At 35.2% G+C, this 20,787-nt stretch overlaps 1 protein-coding gene across 4 annotated transcripts in view; it reads right to left on the bottom strand.

The window, feature by feature from the left end:
• Positions 1–20,787, bottom strand: part of LOC112858929 (A disintegrin and metallopeptidase domain 3-like) — a 115,854-nt gene that overhangs the window by 52,373 nt on the left and 42,694 nt on the right. For all 4 annotated transcript variants that reach the window (XM_086703638.1, XM_086703639.1, XM_086703640.1 and 1 more), the window contains 4 exons: positions 18,778–18,849; positions 18,383–18,549; positions 16,980–17,061; positions 10,117–10,256 (listed from right to left, as the gene is read on the bottom strand). In XM_086703638.1, the coding sequence (XP_086559764.1) occupies positions 10,117–10,256; positions 16,980–17,061; positions 18,383–18,549; positions 18,778–18,849 (461 nt within the window). The remainder of the gene's footprint in view (positions 1–10,116; positions 10,257–16,979; positions 17,062–18,382; positions 18,550–18,777; positions 18,850–20,787) is intronic.

Raw genomic sequence — 20,787 nt, 5'->3', positions numbered from 1 at the left:
AAATGGATAGATCATCTAGACACACGTTCAATAAAGCAACAAGGGCCCTGAATGACACATTGGATCAGATGGACTTGACAGATATATTTAGAACTCTGCATCCCAAAGCAACAGAATATACTTTCTTCTCGAGTGCACATGGAACATTCTCCAAGATAGATCATATACTGGGTCACAAAACAGCCCTTCATAAGTATACAAGAATTGAAATTATACCATGCATACTTTCAGACCACAATGCTACGAAGCTTGAAATCAACCACAGGAAAAAGTCTGGAAAACCTCCAAAACATGGATGTTAAAGAACACCCTACTAAAGAATGAGTGGGTCAACCAGGCACTTAGAGAAGAAATTTAAAAATATATGGAAACAAACGAAAATGAAAATACAACAATCCAAACGCTTTGGGATGCAACGAAGGCAGTCCTGAGAGGAAAATACATAGCAATCCAGGCCTATCTCAAGAAACAAGAAAAATCCCAAATACAAAATGTAACAGCATACCTAAAGGAAATAGAAGCAGAACAGCAAAGGCAGCCTAAACCCAGCAGAAGAAGAGAAATAATAAAGATCAGAGCAGAAATAAACAATATAGAATCTAAAAAAACTGTAGAGCAGATCAACGAAACCAAGAGTTGGTTTCTTGAAAAAATTAACAAAATTGACAAACCTCTAGCCAGGCTTCTCAAAAAGAAAAGGGAGATGACCCAAATAGATAAAATCATGAATGAAAATGGAATTATTACAACCAATCCCTCAGAGATACAAACAATTATCAGGGAATACTATGAAAAATTATATGCCAACAAATTGGACAACCTGGAAGAAATGGACAAATTCCTAAACACCCACACTCTTCCAAAACTCAATCAGGAGGGAATAGAAAGCTTGAACAGACCCATAACCAGAGAAGAAATTGAATCGGTTATCAAAAATCTCCCAACAAATAAGAGTCCAGGACAAGATGGCTTCCCAGGGGAGTTCTACCAGACGTTTAAAGCAGAGATAATACCTATCCTTCTCAAGCTATTCCAAGAAATAGAAAGGGAAGGAAAACTTCAGACTCATTCTATGAAGCCAGTATTACTTTGATTCCTAAACCAGACAGAGACCCAGTAAAAAAAGAGAACTACAGGCCAATATCCCTGATGAATATGGATGCAAAAATTGTCAATAAGATACTAGCAAATCGAATTCAATGGCATATAAAAAGAATTATTCACCATGATCAAGTGGGATTCATTCCTGGGATGCAGGGCTGGTTCAACATTCGCAAATCAATCAACGTGATACATCACATTAGTAAAAGAAAAGATAAGAACCATATGATCCTGTCAATCGATGCAGAAAAGGCCTTTGACAAAATCCAGCACGCTTTCTTAATAAAAACCCTTGAGAAAGTCGGGATAGAAGGAACATACTTAAACATCATAAAAGCCATTTATGAAAAGCCCACAGTAACATCATCCTCAATGGGGAAAAACTGAGAGCTTTTTCCCTGAGATCAGGAACATGACAGGGATGCCCACTCTCACCGCTGTTGTTTAACATAGTGTTGGAAGTGCTAGCATCAGCAATCAGACAACAAAAGGAAATCAAAGGCATCAAAATTGGCAAAGATGAAGTCAAGCTTTTGCTTTTTGCAGATGACATGATATTATGCATGGAAAATCCGATTGACTCCACCAAAAGTCTGCTAGAACTGATACATGAATTCAGCAAAGTTGCAGGATACAAAATCAATGTACAGAAGTCAGTTGCATTCTTATACACTAACAATGAAGCAACAGAAAGACAAATAAAGAAACTGATCCCATTCACAGTTGCACCAAGAAGCATAAAATACCTAGGAATAAATCTAACCAAAGATGTAAAAGATCTGTATGCTGACAACTACAGAAAGCTTATGAAGGTAATTGAAGAAGATATAAAGAAATGGAAAGACATTCCCTGCTCATGGATTGGAAGAATAAATATTGTCAAAATGTCAATACTACCCAAAGCTATCTACACATTCAATGCAATCCCAATCAAAATTGCACCAGCATTCTTCTCGAAACTAGAACAAGCAATTCTAAAATTCATATGGAACCACAAAAGGCCCCGAATAGCCAAAGTAATTTTGAAGAAGAAGACCAAAGCAGGAGGCATCACAACCCCAGACTTTAGCCTCTACTACAAAGCTGTCATCATCAAGACAGCATGGTATTGGCACAAAAACAGACACATAGACCAATGGAATAGAATAGAAACCCCAGAACTAGACCCACGAACGTATGGCCAACTCATCTTTGACAAAGCAGGAAAGAACATCCAATGGAAAAAAGACAGTCTCTTTAACAAATGGTGCTGGGAGAACTGGACAGCAACATGCAGAAGGTTGAAACTAGACCACTTTCTCACACCATTCACAAAAATAAACTCAAAATGGATAAAGAACCTGAATGTGAGACAGGAAACCATCGAAACCCTAGAGGAGAAAGCAGGAAAAGACCTCTCTGACCTCAGCCGTAGCAATGTCTTACTCGACACATCCCCAAAGACAAGGGAATTAAAAACAAAAATGAATTACTGGGACCTTATGAAGACAAAAAGCTTCTGCACAGCAAAGGAAACAACCAACAAAACTAAAAGGCAACCAACAGAATGGGAAAAGGATATTTGCAAATGACATATCAGGTGAAGGGCTAGTATCCAAAATCTATAAAGAGCTCACCAAACTCCACACCCGAAAAACAAATAACCCAGTGAAGAAATGGGCAGAAAACGTGAATACACACTTCTCTAAAGACATCTGGATGGCCAACAGGCACATGAAAAGATGCTCAACGTCGCTCCTCATCAGGGAAATACAAATCAAAACCACACTCAGATATCACCTCACGCCAGTCAGAGTGGTCAAAATGAACAAATCAGGAGACTATAGATGCTGGAGAGGATGTGGAGAAAAGGGAACCCTCTTGCACTGTTGGTGGGAATGCAAATTGGTGCAGCCACTCTGGAAAACAGTGTGGAGGTTCCTCAGAAAATTAAAAATAAACCTACCCTATGACCCAGCAATAGCACTGCTAGGAATTTACCCAAGGGATACAGGAGTACTGGTGCATAGGGGCACTTGTACCCCAATGTTTATAGCAGTACTCTCAACAATAGCCCAATTATGGAAAGAGCCTAAATGCCCATCAACTGATGAATGGATAAAGAAATTGTGGTTTATATATACAATGGAGTACTATGTGGCAATGAGAAAGAATGAAATATGGCCCTTTGTAGCAACGTGGATGGAACTGGAGAGTGTTATGCTAAGTGAAATAAGCCATACAGAGAAAGACAGATACCATATGTTTTCACTCTTATGTGGATCCTGAGAAACTTAACAGAAACCCACGGGGGAGGGTAAGGGGAATAAAAAGAGATTAGAGTGGGAGAGAGCCAAAGCATAAAAGACTCTTAAAAACTGAGAACAAACTGAGGGTTGATGGGGGGTGGGAGGGAGAGGAGGGTGGGTGATGGGTATTGAGGAGGGCACCTTTTGGGATGAGCACTGGGTGTTGTATGGAAACCAATTTGACAATAAATTTCATATATTGAAAAAAATAAAAAAAAAGAGAAACTGTTTAAAATGTCAATTTTAAATTTTTTTTTTCAACGTTTATTTTTGGGATAGAGAGAGACAGAGCATGAACGGGGGAGGGGCAGAGAGAGAGGGAGACACAGAATTGGAAACAGGCTCCAGGCTCTGAGCCATCAGCCCAGAGCCCGATGCGGGGCTCGAACTCACGGACCGCGAGATCGTGACCTAGCTGAAGTCGGACGCTTAACCGACTGCGCCACCCAGGCGCCCCTAAAATGTCAATTTTAATATCAGTTTTAGTATCAGTTGTAACTTCTCTTTCATTTGTGGTTTATTTGGGTCCTCTCTCTCTCTCTTTTTAATATTTTTTAGAGAGCACAAGTGTGGGGAGAGGCAGAGAGGATGGAAGCAGACTCTGCGCTGACAGGTTGACACCAGTGAGCCCAATGTGGGGCTCCAACTTAGGAAACATGAGATCATGACCTGAGCTGAATTGGCACACTCAACCAACTGAGCCACCCAGGTGCCCTCTGCCTTCTTTTATTGAAAAGTCTGGCTAAATGCTTGCTAATTTTATTATTTCAAATAAATTGTTCTTAATTTCCTTTTTCTTTTCTAATGTTTTTTTTTTTTTTTTTTTTTTTTTTTAATTTTTTGTTTTTCAGAGAGATAGAGCATGAGCCAGGGATGGGGCAGAGAGAGAATCCCAAGCAGGTTCCTCATCAGCATAGAGCCCAGTGCAAGGTTTGATCCCATGAACCATGAGATCATGATCTGAGCAGAAATCAACAGTTTGATGGTTAATAAACTGAGCGACCCAGGAGCCCCTGTCTTTTCTATTGTTTTTTAAGCATATTTCATTTTTTCACTCATCTTTATTATTTACTTCCTTCTACTAACTTTAGACTTGATTTGTAATTGATTTCTAGTTTCATACTGTTGTGGTTGAAAAAGATGCTTGATATAATTTAAATCATCTTAAATTTATTGAGACTTATTTTGTAGCCTAACATCATCTATCCTGGAGAATGTTCTATATGTACTTGAAAAGAATGTGCCCTCTGCCAATTTTGGATGGAAAGATTCATCTGCTTAATGAATCATTTATGGCCAATGTTTTGCTGTCTGGATGATCTGTCCACTGATATAAGTGGGGTGTTAAAGGCTCCTACTATTATTGTATTACTGTCAATTTCTCCCATTATGTATGCTAATATTTATGTATTTAAGTGCTTCTATGTTAAGTGCATAGATATTTACAAGTATTACATCATCTTGTTCGATTGATCCCTTTATCATCATGTGATGACTTTTTTTGTCTATTACAGTGTTTATTTTAAAGTCTATTTTGTCCAAGAGAAGTATGGCTACCCCAACTTTCTTTTAATTTCCATCTGCATGGGATATCTTTGTCCATCCCTTCCCTTTCACTCCATGTGTCTTTGGATCTGCATTGAGCCTACTGTAGGTAGTATATATGTAAATCTTGTTTTTATTTGTCCATTTAATGACTGTATACCTTTTGACTGGAGAATTTAGTCCATTTAGATATTTTATTGATAGATATGTACTTACTGCCATTATATTGATTGTTTCTTATTGTTTTTGTAGTTCTGTTTCCTTCTTCTGTCTTCTGTTGGTATTTGGTGACTTAGTGTTGTGTTTGTGTTCCTTTCTCTTTACTTTTTGTGTATCTATTATTGGTATTTTTTGTGGTATTTTTTGTGAATCTTTTGAGATTCATATGTAACATCCTATGTATACTGCAGTCTATTTTAAGTTGATGGCTGACGGCTGAAGTTCAAGTGTGTTCCAAAAATACTACATTTTTGCTCCCCCTGCATTTTGTTTTTGATATATTTTACATTTTATTTTGTATATAACTTGACTAATTATTATAGGTCTAGATGACTGTCTATATTTGTCTTTTAACACTCATACCAAATACATGGGTGGTTGACTTGCTGCCTTTACTATATGTTTACCTTGAGTGACACTGCTTTCATTCACAGTTTCATTTCTAGTTAAGGCCTCTTCTTTTTCCACGGAAAGAATCCTTTAACATTTCTTGTGATATCTGTTTGGTGTTGATGAACTCCTTTAGTTTTGCTTGTCTGAGGAACTCCTCATCTCTCCTTTAACTCAAGTGATAATCTTGATAGGTACCGTATTTTTTATTATAAATATTCCTTTCATTACTGTGAATATATCATGCCACTCCCTTTTGAACTACAAAGTTTTTTCCAAAAAAACCCCTGATAATCATAGGAAGGTTTCCTTATACATAACTGTTTTTCTCTTGCTGTTTTTAAGATTCTCTGTTTATCTTTATATGTTGTCACTATGATTATAATGGGTATTGCTCTCTTTGGGTCCATATTATTTGAGACTCTTGTTTCCTGGACTTGGATATCTGTCTCCTTCACCAGATTAGGTTAAATTTTCAGACATTATTTCTTCAGATGTATTTTCTGATCCTTTTCTTCTCTTCTACTTCGGAGGGAGAGAGACAGGCAGAGCATGAGTGGGGGAGGGGCAGAGAGAGAGAGGGAGACACAGAATCCCAAGTGGGCTCCAGGCTCTGAGCTGTCAGAACAGAGACTAATGCGGGGCTCGAACTCACAAGCCATGAGATCATGACCTGAGCCAAAGTCAGACGCTTAACTGACTGAGCCACCCAGGTGCCCCTCTTCTACTTCTGAGGGTACCTATAAGTGCTAGTATGGCTGATGTTACCCTAGAGGTTCCTTAAAATAACTTCAATTTTTAAAATTATTATTTTCTTTCTGCTTCTCTGATCAGGTGCTTTCCATTATCCAATCTTCCAGATTGCTTATCCATTCTTGTGCAACATCTAATCTGCTGTTGATTTCCTCTAGTATGTTTTTTATTTCAGTTATTGTATTCTTCAGCTTGATTGATTCTTTTTTATATTTTCTATGTATTTGTTGAAGTTCTCACTGTGATCCTCCATTCCTCTTCCAGTTTGGTGACCATCTTTATGACCATTCCTTTGAACTTTGCCTAGTGGACTGACTATCCATTTCACTTTTCTCAGGTATTGTCGTCTTCTTTCATTTGCAACCTCTAGTGCCTCATTTTGCCTCCTTCTGTTTATTTCTATGTACTAAGCAGTTATGTCTCCTGGTCTTGAAGGAGTGGCTTTATGCAGATAGTCCTTTATGCAGGTACTGTGGGGCTCAGTAGTGCAGACCCACCTGGACTGCCAAACCAAGTGCTCCAGGACTCTCTATGGGCTGTGTGCATGTTCCTGTTCTGGCTAGTCAATGACAGGTGGTCACCAGACTTGCTGGTGAGTGGGGCTGTCCCTCAGTGCACATGTATATGAGTGAGGTTCAGCTACAGACACATTGGTGTTTAGGGCTGGCCCTTGGCCCATCTGGGAGCCCTGGCCTTGACGCTTAGAGGCATGCTGGTAAAGTGGCTGGCTTGCCAGTGTGGGGCCCTTGGGAGGGGCTCTGGTGGTGGCTTATGACACCCACTAGGTCTGGCAGGATGGGGGGCTGCTTGGGTGGCAGCTCTCGTACTGACCAAGGGTGCACACCAAGAGTGGCGAAGGGGCACTGTATTGAATATTTGAAAGTTGCTAAGAGATTATATATTAAAAGTTCTTATTATAAGAAAAAAAAAAGACTTGTTACTCCTAATGGTGACAAACATTAACCGGTTTTCTGTCCCTTTGACTCTTTCCTCTCCTTCTGGGACCCCTATAATGTGAATATTGGTCTGCTGGATTTGTTTAGTAAGCCCCTTATTTAACTTCACATTTCAAAAATTATTTCTTTTTGTTGATCTGGCTATGAGTTCTACTACTCTGTTCGTGAGTTCATTGATCTTTTCTTGTGCTTCATCTAGTCTGCTTGTTAAATCCCTCTACTGAATTTTCAGTTCTGTTATTGTATTCTTCAGTTCTGTTTTATAATCTTAAATTCTGTGACTTCTATTTGGTACTTTCTTCTATTTTATATCTCTGTTGATGTTCTCACCTTGTTCATTCATTCTTCTCCCAAGCTTGGTGAGCATCTTTATGACCATTACTTCAAACACAATTTATTAGGTAGATTACTTATCGCTGTATTATTAAGTCTTTTTCTGATGTTTTGCCTTCTTTTGTTTGGAACAAATTCCTCTGTTTCTTGATTTTGTTTTATTCTCTGTCCACTGCTATGCATTAGATAAAACAGCCTTCTCTTCCAGTCTCAAAGGGGTGGCCTCATGTAGGAGATGAGCCTTGCTATTCAGGCTTCTCCTAACTCTTGGTTGTCTCTCAAACTCTTGTGATTGTCCAAGCAGCCAATTTTAGTTTTTGGCTTCAAGTGGTTAAAGATGTACCAAGACCTTTAACTGTCCCAAAGGGGAGGAGCTCAATAAGCACCTAGGTTCAGGGTGATTGGAAGCCAGACCCTCAAACAACAGCTTTTAAAGTATAAAAATACACACAGTGCTATGGGGCTACAAACAGATACCTTGCTGGCCAACAGAGCAAGGAGATGCAGAGATGCATACTGTGCAACATTCTCAAAACTTGGGGTACCAGATGATTATAAAAGTCCCTTTTGAGGTGCCTGGGTGGCTCAGTTGGTTAAGCATCCAACTTCAGCTCAGGTCATGATCTCACAGTTCATGGGTTCAAGCTCCACATCAGTGGGTTCGAGCCCCACATCTGTGCTGACAGCTCGGAGCCTGGAGCCTGCTTCAGATTCTGTCTTCCTCACTCTCTGCCCACCCCCCACTCACGCTCTGTCTCACTCTGTGTCTCTCTCTCTCTCACAAAAATAAATAAACATTAAAACAAATTTTTTAAAAAGTTCCTTTCCTGAGATCCCAGAGATCTTTTGTGAGTCAGAGAAAGAGCACAAAATGGCACATACTAGACTCCATTTCCAGAGTGCACCTTAGTAGGACTCTAAAGGTGTCCCAAACCAGAAGCCTGCCCCTCAGGCAGAAGCTCCAGGACAAGCAAATAGGCCATTTCACAGAAAGTTTGGTGTTATGTTTCAGTCTATTGTCTATGTATTGCCACAAAAGTAGTAGCTGGCCAAGAACCATCTCTTAATTTGTTATAGTTCCATGAGACCCAGGAATGCAAACCTTCCTGGACACCAGAGCTAGGTGATATGTCAGGCACCTCTACAAATTTCTCTATGGAAGAGATTGGTACTCCAGAGTACAACAGATGAAGACAGCCAAATTAGCACCTGCTATCTTAAAAGTTGTGGTATCCAAGGACGGTTCAAACCCTTTATTCCTCAGGGGAAAACTACTGGTTTCAGTTTTCTCCTGATTTGGGGTTGGCATGTGAGGGGTGGGAATTATAGAAAGATATAAGATTGTGCCTTAGCCTCCCCTACCACTCTGATATGGGTTTTTTTTTCTCATTTGCCCAATATGTAGGAGTTCTTACTTAGTTTTTATATTTTTAAAGGAAAATGATCCATATGTAGTTATAGATTTGTTGTGTCTGTAGGAGGACATGAGTTCAGATTATTCTTATGTTGCCATCTTGAACCAGAACCCCTGCAAAAAATTCTTGGCATCTCCTTTTCTCTCAATTTTAAGAAACTGCTATAGATTATTATGAGAATCATCATTTCCAAATATCACTATATTCTTGCTCCCTCTGATATATTTCATATTCATTTTATAAGATAATTTTTATTATCCATACTGCATGAACCAATTAAAAATATATTTCATTACATTTATCATAAGATCCTAATTTCCACATCATGATTGCATGATCAGGCTCTTTTCTGCATCACATCCTGGACTTCTTTCCATGACTCATTATTTATCCTCATTGCATGTTACTTCTTTTTCCTTACGTCTAAAACATTCTCCCTTATAGTCCCAGCTATATTTTTTTTCACTTTTATCCTCCCCCCAACCTCCTTAACTTCAGTCTGTCAAGCGTTACAATCTTGTCGCTACCCAAGTATTAGTTCACTTGCTTTCACTGAAACTTTTTCAATGAGATCTTTAATAACCAGATTCATTCTCTTTCAGGTCCCAACAAAATTATTTCCATAATTATTCCTAGACTACTTTATCAGAATGTTTCTTCTCCCCATACTTTCCCTATTCATTTTCTTCTTGGAACCTATCATAAACTGTTTAGATTTTGTTTGTTTTTATGTCTACTTTTTAATTTTCTATCCCTGATGGACTAATGTATTTAGGACTTATCTATCTTATTAACTATTTGTAAATCAAACTAACACAATAACCGGGACACAGTAGATGTTCATTAAAATTTTTTTTGGTGAATGAATAAATTTTACTCTAAGATTCTAGTAAGCCCCAGAAAGTCATCATCAACATCCACTTTCTCTCTATACTAGAATGATTAAGCACAATTTCTATAATATCAAATGTCCACTTCCTTTAAGCATTAAATTAGCACATATTTACTTAATAAGAAATGTTCATAATCAGGTCATATTGAAAGAGATTGTACATTAAGGAATATTACAAACATTTCCCAAGGGAAGATATAGATTTGAAAAAAATAAAACCTTACATTGCTTTAGGGTTCATTATGCATGTAGTTCCTGGACAGTAACAAGTGAGGATGTCATTATTATATGTTAATCCCAGATTAACTCCAAGCAACTGTGTCATAACAACTGAAAATGCCTCTAAAGTTATCATCTTTGGATACTAAATAGAAAAAAAAAATCACAATTGTTGCCTAACTTGTTTATCTATTTTATCTTTTCAAGTAAATATAATGTATATAAGTTAAACTAGTATAACAAAGTTCATTATTTTCTTAAGAATATGGAAAAAATAGGCAAATTTTGTTATTATCTTTGAGTAATAGTATTTTTAGTCCAAATGGCATTGACAAATAACAAATAAGATTAATGCAATTTCATGTTTTAATGACATGCTACTGATATAAATCTGAATTTTTTTAATGGAAAATAATAAGCATTGCTTCTGTAACTATATTACTTTTCATGTGAACAATTAGAAAAAAGTACACAGATTCTTAAAGGTTGCCTTGGCCATTAGTTTTGACTTCAGAAACAGTTTTAGGGAAGAAATCAAATTAACTTTCTTCTAAAGGCAGAATGTGCAAGCAGCATTTTTTTTGTCTTAAAAACTAAAACTTGAGAAGTAGTGATGTCAGCAGCATGGAAATTCTTGGCAATCAATGATTTTTACATGATCTCTATAGTTTTGCCTTTTATAGAATGTCACAGAATAATAATAATATAATATAATATAATATAATATAATATAATATAACATAACATAACATAATATAATATAATATAAATATAATACAGGATATAACAGCACTTAGCCTTTTCTCCAAATGGCTTCTTTCATTAACCAGTATCCATTTAAGATTCCTTTATGTCTTCAAATGCCTTGTGGCTCCCTTTTTAAATAACTGAATAATATTCCTTTATATGTATTTATTCCAGTTTTTTTATCCATTCACTTATTAAAGGATATCTTGGTTCCTTCTAATTTTTGCCAATTGTGAATAAAGTTGCCATAAATATTCATGTACATGATCTTGTGTGTATATAAGAAGTTTTATACTCATTTGGGTAACTGCCAAAGACTACAGTTGCTGGATCATATGGTAAGAGTAAGAAATTGCCAAACTGTCTTCCACAGTGGCTGTACCAGTTTGCATTCCTATGATCATGAATGAGAGTTTCTGTTGCTCCACATCCTTATGTGTTTGGTGTAACCAGTGTTTTTGACTTCCAGTACAAAGCTGAAAAGGACTGGGAAGTTACATTCTTGCCTTGTTCCTGATCTCACTGGGAAAGCATTTAGTTTCTCACAATTAAGGTGTTAGCTGTAGGTCTTTTCTAAATGTCTCAAGTTAAGGAAGTTCCTTCTAGACTTGGTTTTCTAAAATTTTGTCACAAATGGTGCTGGGATTTGTCAAATTCTTTTTCTGCATCTATTGACATGATCAAAGAAGTTTTCTAGTTTAGTCTAAGGATGGAATTGGTTAAATTAAATGATTAACTAGCCTTACATACCTGAATAAATTCTGAGTGTAGGTGTCAACAAGGAAATTTAAACTATTCTAAAAAGAAATTCTAGAGCGGAAAAATGCAATAAATGAGCTTAAAAATCCACTGGAGGTATTCAAAATTAGATTTGATCAGGCAGAAGAAAGAATCAGATCTGAAGACTGATCATTTGAAATCATCCAGTCAGAGAAGTAAAAAGAAAAGAAGAATGAAGAAGATAGAACCTATTGACATGAACAAGCAGATCAATGTCTGCATTATGGGGATCTCAGAAGGAGAAAAAAGAAAGAAAGGGACAGAAAGTTTATCTGGAGAAATAATGACCATAAACTTCAGAAATCTGAGTGAACTGCTCAACAAACTCCAACTAGGATAAATCCAAAGAGACCCACAAATTTCCCATTATAATCAAACTGCCAAGGTAAAGGTGAGGAGAGAATCTTGAAAGAAGCAAGACAAAAATAACTTGTCACATATAAGGGAACTCCCATAAGATTACCAGTAGACTTCTCAGCAGAAATTTTACAGGCCATAAGGGATTAGGATGAATACATTCAAACTGCTGAAAGAAACAAACTGTCAACCAAAACTATTGTATCCAGGAAAACCATAGTTTAAAATATAATGAAGACATTAAGACTTTTCCAGAAAAATAAGAGCTGAGGTAATGAACAAAAGTTAATTACCACTAGACTTGATCTATAAGAAATGCTAAAGGGAGGCTGTCATGTTGAAACTAAAGGATGCTGGTTAGCAACATAAAGCCAAAAGAAAATTATAAAGTTCTCTAATAAAGATAAATACATGGACAAATATAGTAACATATATTATTGTAATTTTGGTGGGTAAGTTCACTTTTAATTATTGTATAGAATTGGAAGGACAAATACAAAAAAAAAAAAAAAACAAACAAAGCCTATAATCTATGTAATAACATAAAATGAGAAATAGAGCTGTAAAGGAGTAATGTTTTTGTATGCAATTGAAGTTAAGATGTTATCAGTTTAAAATACTATTAATGTTAATATATTTTAAGTAATTAAAATGGTGATTAAAAATAAAATATGTACACAATATACACAAAATGAAAACAGAAGGGAACCAGAGCATGTCACAATAAAAAAAAAAAAAATCAGTGGAACACAAACGAAAGCATTAAGAGAGAGGAAGGGACAAAATGTTACAGGGTATAAAGAATAAAATTAGCAAGATGGCAATAGTAAGCTTTTCATATAAGAAATTAATTTAAATTTGAATAAATTAAACTCCCTAATAAAAATATACAGATAGGTTGAAAGATTCAAAAACAGATTCCAACTATATTACTTCAGATATAAGACTTACATAAGCTAAAAGGTTAAAAAGGAAGAAAGATATTCCTTGCAAATTATAACCAAATGAGAACAGGGGTGGCCATACTCATATCAAACAAAATAGACTTTAAATCAAAAACTATTAAAAGGGAATAATAAAAGGGTCAATTAACCAAGAATATATAATAATTATACTTATGCACCAAACATCAGAGCTCCTAAATATATGAAGCAAGTTTTGAAAGAATTGAAGGGATAAACAGAAACATAATATCAAAAGACTATAGTACCTCACTTTTAATAATGGATAGAAAACTTAGACAAAAGATAATTAAATAAAGGACTTGACAACAGTATAGACCAGCTGGACCTAATAAAGATACACAGAACATCCCACCTAACAAGAGTGGAATATACACATCTTTCTCAAGTGAACGTAGAATATTCTGGGGGATAGACTACTTGTCATACTACAAAACAAGTAACTTTAAAAATATTGAAATTATACAAAGTATCTTTTCTGATCCCTATGGATTGAAGCAAGAGAATAACAAGTGAAAGAAAACTTGAAAGTCCACAGATCTGTGAAACTTCAACAACAGACTCAGACACCACTAAGTCCAAGTGAGAAGTCACAAAAGAAATGAGAAAATACATTGAGATAAAAAGAAAATGAAAACACAACATATCCAAACTTACAGGATCCAGTAAAAGATATGCTAAGAGGCATGCTTACAGCTGTATACACATACATTTAAAAAGAAAAACAAGGGCGCCTGGGTGGCTCAGTCGGTTAAGCCTCCGACTTCAGCTCAGGTCAAGATCTCGCGGTCCGTGAGTTCGAGCCCCGCGTCGGGCTCTGGGCTGATGGCTCAGAGCCTGGAGCCTGCTTTTGATTCTGTGTCTCCCTCTCTCTCTGCCTCTCCCCCATTCATGCTTTGTCTCTTTCTGTCTCAAAAATAAAAATAAACTTTAAAAAAAGAAAAAGAAAAAAAAGAAAAAGAAAAACAGATGTCATATCAACAGCGTAATTTCACCACTCAAGAAATTAGAAAAAATGAACCCCAGCAAAAAGAAGGAAATGAATAATACAGATTAAAGCAGAGAAAGAACAGAAAAACAATAGAAAAAATTCAATAAAACAAATAGTTGGTTCTTTTAAAAGATCAAGAAAATTGGCATATTCTTAGCTAGATTAACTAAGAGATAGTACTCAAATGCTTAAAATAAGAAATAAAAGAGGGGGCACCTGGGTGGCTCAGTGGGTTGAGTGTCCAACTCCTCATTTTCACTCAGGTCATGATCTCACAGTTTGTGGGATTGACCCCCACCTTGGGCTCTGGGCTGACAGAGCAGAGCCTGCTTGGGATCTTCTCTGTCTCTCTCTCCCTGCCCCTCCCCAACTCATGCACACATGCCAGCATATGTGCGTGCACACTCTCTCTCTCAAAATAAATAAATAAACTTAACAAAAAGAAATAAAAGACATTGTAAGTGACGTCACAGAATTTAAAAAAATGTAAGAGAATACTATTAAAAATAGTAATCCAATAAATTGGATAAGCAAGAAAAAAAGGATAAACTCCTAGAAACATACAATCTTTCAAGACTCACTCATGAAGAAATAAAATATTAACTACTAAGGAGATTGAAATAATGGTAAAAATAGTAAAAACACCTCCCAAAAAGAAAAGCCCAGGACCTGATGGTTTTACTGGTAAATTCTACATTAAACATTAAACAAAGAATTAATACCAATCCTCCTCAAATTCTTCCAAAGAATTAAAGGAGAAGGAACACTCCTAAACTCATTCTGTGAAATCATTCTATGATTACCCTGATACAAAAACTCAACAAGAAAACTATAGAGCAATATCCCTAATGAATATTGATATAAAAATCCTCAACCAAATACTAGCAAACTGAATGGAATAGCATATTAAAAAGATTCTACACCATGAGTGAGTGGTATTTATATCCGGAATGTGAGGAACATTTAACATTTGAATAGCTATCAATGTAAAACCCCATTTTTGAAGAATGAAGAAAAAATACCGCATGATAATCTCTATGCTGAAAATGGATTTCACAAGATTCAACATCTTTTTATAATTAAAAACACTCAACAAACTAGGAATATAAGAAAACTACCTCGACATAATCAAGGACATGTAGAAAAGCCCACAGCTAATGTCACACATGCTGGTGAAATCCTGACAATTTTACCTCTAAGATCAAGAACTAGATGGAATACTCACTCGCCACTTCTATTTAACATAGTATAGAAAGACCAGCCAGGGCAATTAAGCAATAAAATAAATAAAAGGCTTATAGTTTGGAAAGAAAGAAGCAAAATTATCTCTGTTCGCAAATGACATGATCCATATGTAGACATACATATCACTGGAATAGATTAAAGAGCCTAGAAACAAACATTTGCATATGATTAAATGATCTATAAAAAGGTGCCAATATGTCACAATGGGAAAGGACAGTCTGTTCAACAAGTATACTCAAGGGAGAAAATACAGCTTTTTCAATAAATGGTGATGGGAACATTGGATATCCACATAACAAAAGAATAAAGTTGGACCCACATATTTCACCATATACAAAAATTAATTCAAAATTGCGTAAAAATCTAAATGTAAGACTCAAAATTATAAAACTTTTAAAAGAAAACAGGAAAAAACTTCATGACATTAGGTTTGACAATTATTTCTTAGATATGATACCAAAAGCACAGGCAACAAAAGTAAAAGTGGACAAATGGGACTACACCAAACATAAAACTTTTGTGCTTCAAAGGACATGATCAACAAAGTGTAAAGGCAACCTACAAAATGGGGGAAAATTTTGCAAATCGTATAGCTGATAAGAGACTAACATCCAAAATATAAAGAACTCATACAATCCAAAAACAAACAAAAAAAAACCTCAAAGCCATTAAAAAATGGGCTAAGGACTTGAATAGACATTTCTGCAGGGAAGATTTCACAAGGTCACAAGGTATATGAAAAGATCCTCAATATTACTAATAATCATAGAAACGTAGATCAAAACCACAGTAAGATATCACCACATACCCAATAGGATGGCTACTGTAAAATAAAGCAACTGCAGAAAGTAAAAGGTGTTGGTGAAGTTGTGATGGATATAATGTGAACTGCTAGTGGGATTATCAAATGGTGCAACCATTCTCAAAATTAGTATGATCATTCCTCAAAATATTAAAGATGACCCAGCAAACCTACTTCTGTGTGTGTGTGTGTGTGTATATACGTATATATATATACGTATACACACACACACACACACAAATATATATATACATACATATATCCAAAATATATATATATATATACATATATCCAAAATAACTGGAATCAGCACTTCAAAGAGATATCTGCACTCCTACATTTATTACAGCATTATTTATGATAGCCAAGGTATTAAAAACAACTTAGGTGTTCATTGACATGTTAATGGAAAAAAACAAAATGTCACCTATACAGACACACATAATGGAATGTTATTCAGTCATAAGAAGAATGAAATCCTGCTATATGAAACGACATGTATGAACCTAGACTGTACTATAATAAGAGAAGTAAGCCAGACACGTGAAGACAAAAATTGTATGTTCACCATTATATAGGGAATCCAAAAATGTCATACTCACAGAAGCAGGTAAATAGAATGGTAGATGCCAGGGGCTAGAGGGCTTGGAAAATGGGGCCATGTTGGTGAAAAGGCACAAAGCTATAGTTATGCAAGATTGAGGAGTTCTTGAGATCTGTCTCACAATGATGTAACATCATAAGCACTACTGAACTATATGCTTAAAATAGCTAAGATGGTAAATTTCACATTCTGGGTATTTTACCACACACAAAAATTTTAAAATTGTAATATTTGACTTTCAAAATCCAAATAAAAGGTATTTCATAAAAATGTGTCAAAACAGAATGGTAGAAACACTATATGTATGTTTGTTCCCTGAAATAGATATTAACTTCAAAAGGTGATATAATTACTAAAGAGATGGAGATAAAAATGCATACCAGAGCAATTCCTGCAGCAAACTTTGGATTGCATGCCATTCCATGATATGTTGCTCCTACATAATTAGGATGGTCTCTATAACTAAATAACAAAATTTTTTCTTGTAAATAAACATACTTTATTAATAACTTAATGATGTTTTAAGAATTGGATTCCTCAGTAAAACTGTTTTTTGAAACTTGAGTATTACATATTGAATCTAATGTTTTCAATCATTTTGTATTTGATTTCCCATAGTTTCTAAAAGTTAAGTTCTAAAGTCCACTTTAATGTCATATGATACACAGCCCAAAACCCAGCAGTGCCTACCCTTCTGAAAAATTAATCATCACTCTTGCCACCACTGGATGGATATAATTCTAAGATGTACAAGTCAGGATAGTTTACTGCCATGATTTGCATTAATTGATTCTGTAAAGTGTATAAAAAAGGATGCATTGGAGGACAGGGAGAGAAAAGACAATATGAGGTAGACTCATATTGAGAGAGAGGATACAGAAAGTATCCTCACACATTTCAGTCCCATTAATGTTGTTCCTGAGTCCCCAGACCTGACCTTAATGCAGTAGGAGACACCAATAGATTTATAAATATATTCCGTATTGCTTAAGACCTTCTGAATTATGTTCTTATTTTTCCATGTAAATTAATCAAATTAGTAAAGCAAACATCTGTATGAAGGCTTTTGAAAGCTATAGTACAAATAGTTATATATCTATACCTTAGGTTATTATACAAATACTAGAAGGTAACCATATTACTATTTTAATGTTTTTATTTTAACCAGTTTTATATGCAACTATTGCATTCTGTTAACTAATTTATATTTTATTTAATATTAAAGTGATAGTTTCAATTATTTAACTCTGAGAAAATCTTTAAAACCCTTGAGGCCCCATGTTTATCCCAAGGCTTTCTGAATTTTCTTTTTTTTTTTTTTTATTTTTTTTAACATTTATTTATTTTTGAGAGAGAGAGAGAGACAGAGCATGAACGGGGGAGGGGCAGAGAGAGAGGGAGACACAGAATCGGAAGCAGGCTCCAGGCTCTGAGCCATCAGCCCAGAGCCCGACGCGGGGCTCAAACTCACGGACTGTGAGATCGTGACCTGAGCTGAAGTCAGATGCTCAACAGACTGAGCCACCCAGGCGCCCCGGCTTTCTGAATTTTCAAATTTAATACACTTCCATGGGGAAACAGTCCACTCTGAGAATAATGGCCTGCAATGATTTAGTGTCCTACATTGTTATTAGATTTTTATATTTTGCATTTTGCTAACACAGTATGCATACGATTTTTGAGGTGTCTTGTCATAACCCATAACACATTTTGCATATAATTCCGATCACTAACATATGAGGTAATTTTATAAATTCTATATCAATGCAAATAATGCACTTACATTAATAAGTATGCCATATCACGAGACCTTTGAAATAAACTTTTTTCTTTCCATGACACAAATCTTTGTAGTACTTCATCAGCATCCCCATTAGTTGAAATCTTATTTTGATCTGACCAGAGCTCCAAAGAAGTTAGCTTAACAGTGACTTTAAGCTGGGAAAACATCTAAAAATAAAAGTTACACCACATACAGGTGTTAATTAGTCATAAGCATTACATTACATCTCTATACATAATGCTAATATATTCACTTCACTCATTTTTGGAGATGAGATTCATCAGTGCATAAAACTAGTTGTTAAGAATATATTTTATAAAATTGTAAATACTACTTATACAAACAATGTTATTGCATTAATAGGAATGTTTAGTATTTAAATGAAACATACTTACAGCATTGATAAGACCAAAGATATGGACAACTTTCTCAACTGTACCTGGCACTTCAGAGCCCATATAATCAAACTGAAAGACAAATTTTGTTCACTATTAAAAATTACTAAACCAGCACGTTTTAAATGGATATAAGTGTCAAAATAATGCAGTGCTCAGTGAAAGGAAAAAAAGCAGAATTAAGTGCTTAGTAAGTTTTAGGCTTAAACCTAGGGAGCTTATGCATTAATAATAATAAAATCAGAAGTTTGTGATTATCTTCTTCCTAACACATACAGAAATTAAGGGTTGAAAGTTAAAGTTCCAAGATTGTATGACTACTAACAATAGGAACCAGGACTCAAATCTCTTAACTAAAATGCTAAGTCATTTTTATTTGATACAGTATGCTGCCACCACCATTTTCTTCAACACAGTAAGGGAACATGACTATATACCTCATATAAACAATGTACCATAATAATAAAAATACTCAAGAAATTGTCCTCATTCAAAGAAACAAAAATCACATATTACCTCTGAAATGCTTTAATTATATGTATATGCACATACTTGGTAGACTGAATAAAAAGTATTTTAATGATGTTATTTTTACCTACATGAATAACTCGATTGTGGTTATATAAGATAATGATCTTATTCTAGGTAAATGAACACTGAAAAAAAGCTTCATGATGCAATTTACAACATACTTTCAAATACAGCACAAGTGATAATGGGATACAATCAATGGGATACAATAAATCTAAGTAAATAGAGTATAGGTATTTTTTGTATTACTCTTATTCTTGCAACTTTTTGGAAAATTGAAAAATATTTCAAAATAAAATATTTAAAGAGTTGAAGTAAAATAAAAATAATTGCAGATGAACAAAAGCTGAAGCAAATTCATCAACAGGCTAAACAGAAATGTCAGCAACAGAGACCTATAAGAAGGAACAAAGAGTTTTGAAAATGGTAAACATGGGGGGAAAATGAATTCTTTTTTCATTTCCTTAATTTCCTTAAACAATTGAATATTAAAAGAATAAACTATTGTGTAGTTTAGAACACATGGCAAAGTAAAATATATTACAATAACATCACATAGGGTTATTTTTACAACTATTTTCATTAATTTTTTAAGTGTAGTTGACACAGACTGTTACATTAGTTTCAGGTGTACAACATATTAATTCCACAAGGGTAAACATTACCCTAAGCTCATCATAAGTGTAGCTATAATCTGTCACCATACAAAGCTATTACAACATCATTGACTTTATTCCTAACGCTATGCTGTGCCTTTTATTCTCATAACACTCATTCCATATCTAGAAGACTGTATCTCCCATTCTCCTTTACCTATTTTACCTATCCCCCACTCCCTCTATTCTGGCAATCATCAGCTTGCTCTCATTGTTCATGTGTTGAATTCTGCTTTTTATTTATTTTTATAGATTCCACATATGAATAAAATCACATGGTATTTTTTTTCCCAGTCTGACTTATTTCATTTAGCATAATAGCCTCTAGGTCCATCCATTATGTCACAAAGAGCATGACCTCATTATTTTTTAAGGCTTTACAATGAAACCACACAAGATCCCAAATAGCCAAAGCAATGTTGGAAAAGAAGAACAAAGCTGGAGGCAACACAGTTTAATATTTCAAGATATATATATTATAAAGCCGTAGTAATCAAAACAGTATGGTACTGGCACAAAAATAGGCACATAGATCAGTGGAACAGAATGGAGAGCCCAGAAATAAACCCACAATTATATGGTTAATTAATCAATGACAACAGAAGCAAGAATGAACAATGGGGAAAAGACAATCTCTTCAATAAATGATGCTGCAAAAAACAGACAGCTATGTGTAAAAGGATAAAACTGGACCACTTTCTAAACACTATACACAAAAATAAACTCAAAACAGATTAAAGACGTAAACGTAAGCCTTGGAACCATAAAAATCCTGGAAGACAACACAGGCAGCAATTTCTCCGTCATTGGCTGTAGCAACATT

This window comes from Puma concolor, chromosome B1 (genome assembly GCF_028749965.1).
Source record: "Puma concolor isolate L17-30 chromosome B1, mPumCon1.1.hap2, whole genome shotgun sequence".
Taxonomy (NCBI): domain Eukaryota; kingdom Metazoa; phylum Chordata; class Mammalia; order Carnivora; family Felidae; genus Puma; species Puma concolor.
The sequence above is the reverse complement of the archived record's forward strand: the minus strand, read 5'-3'. Positions and strand labels throughout refer to the sequence as shown.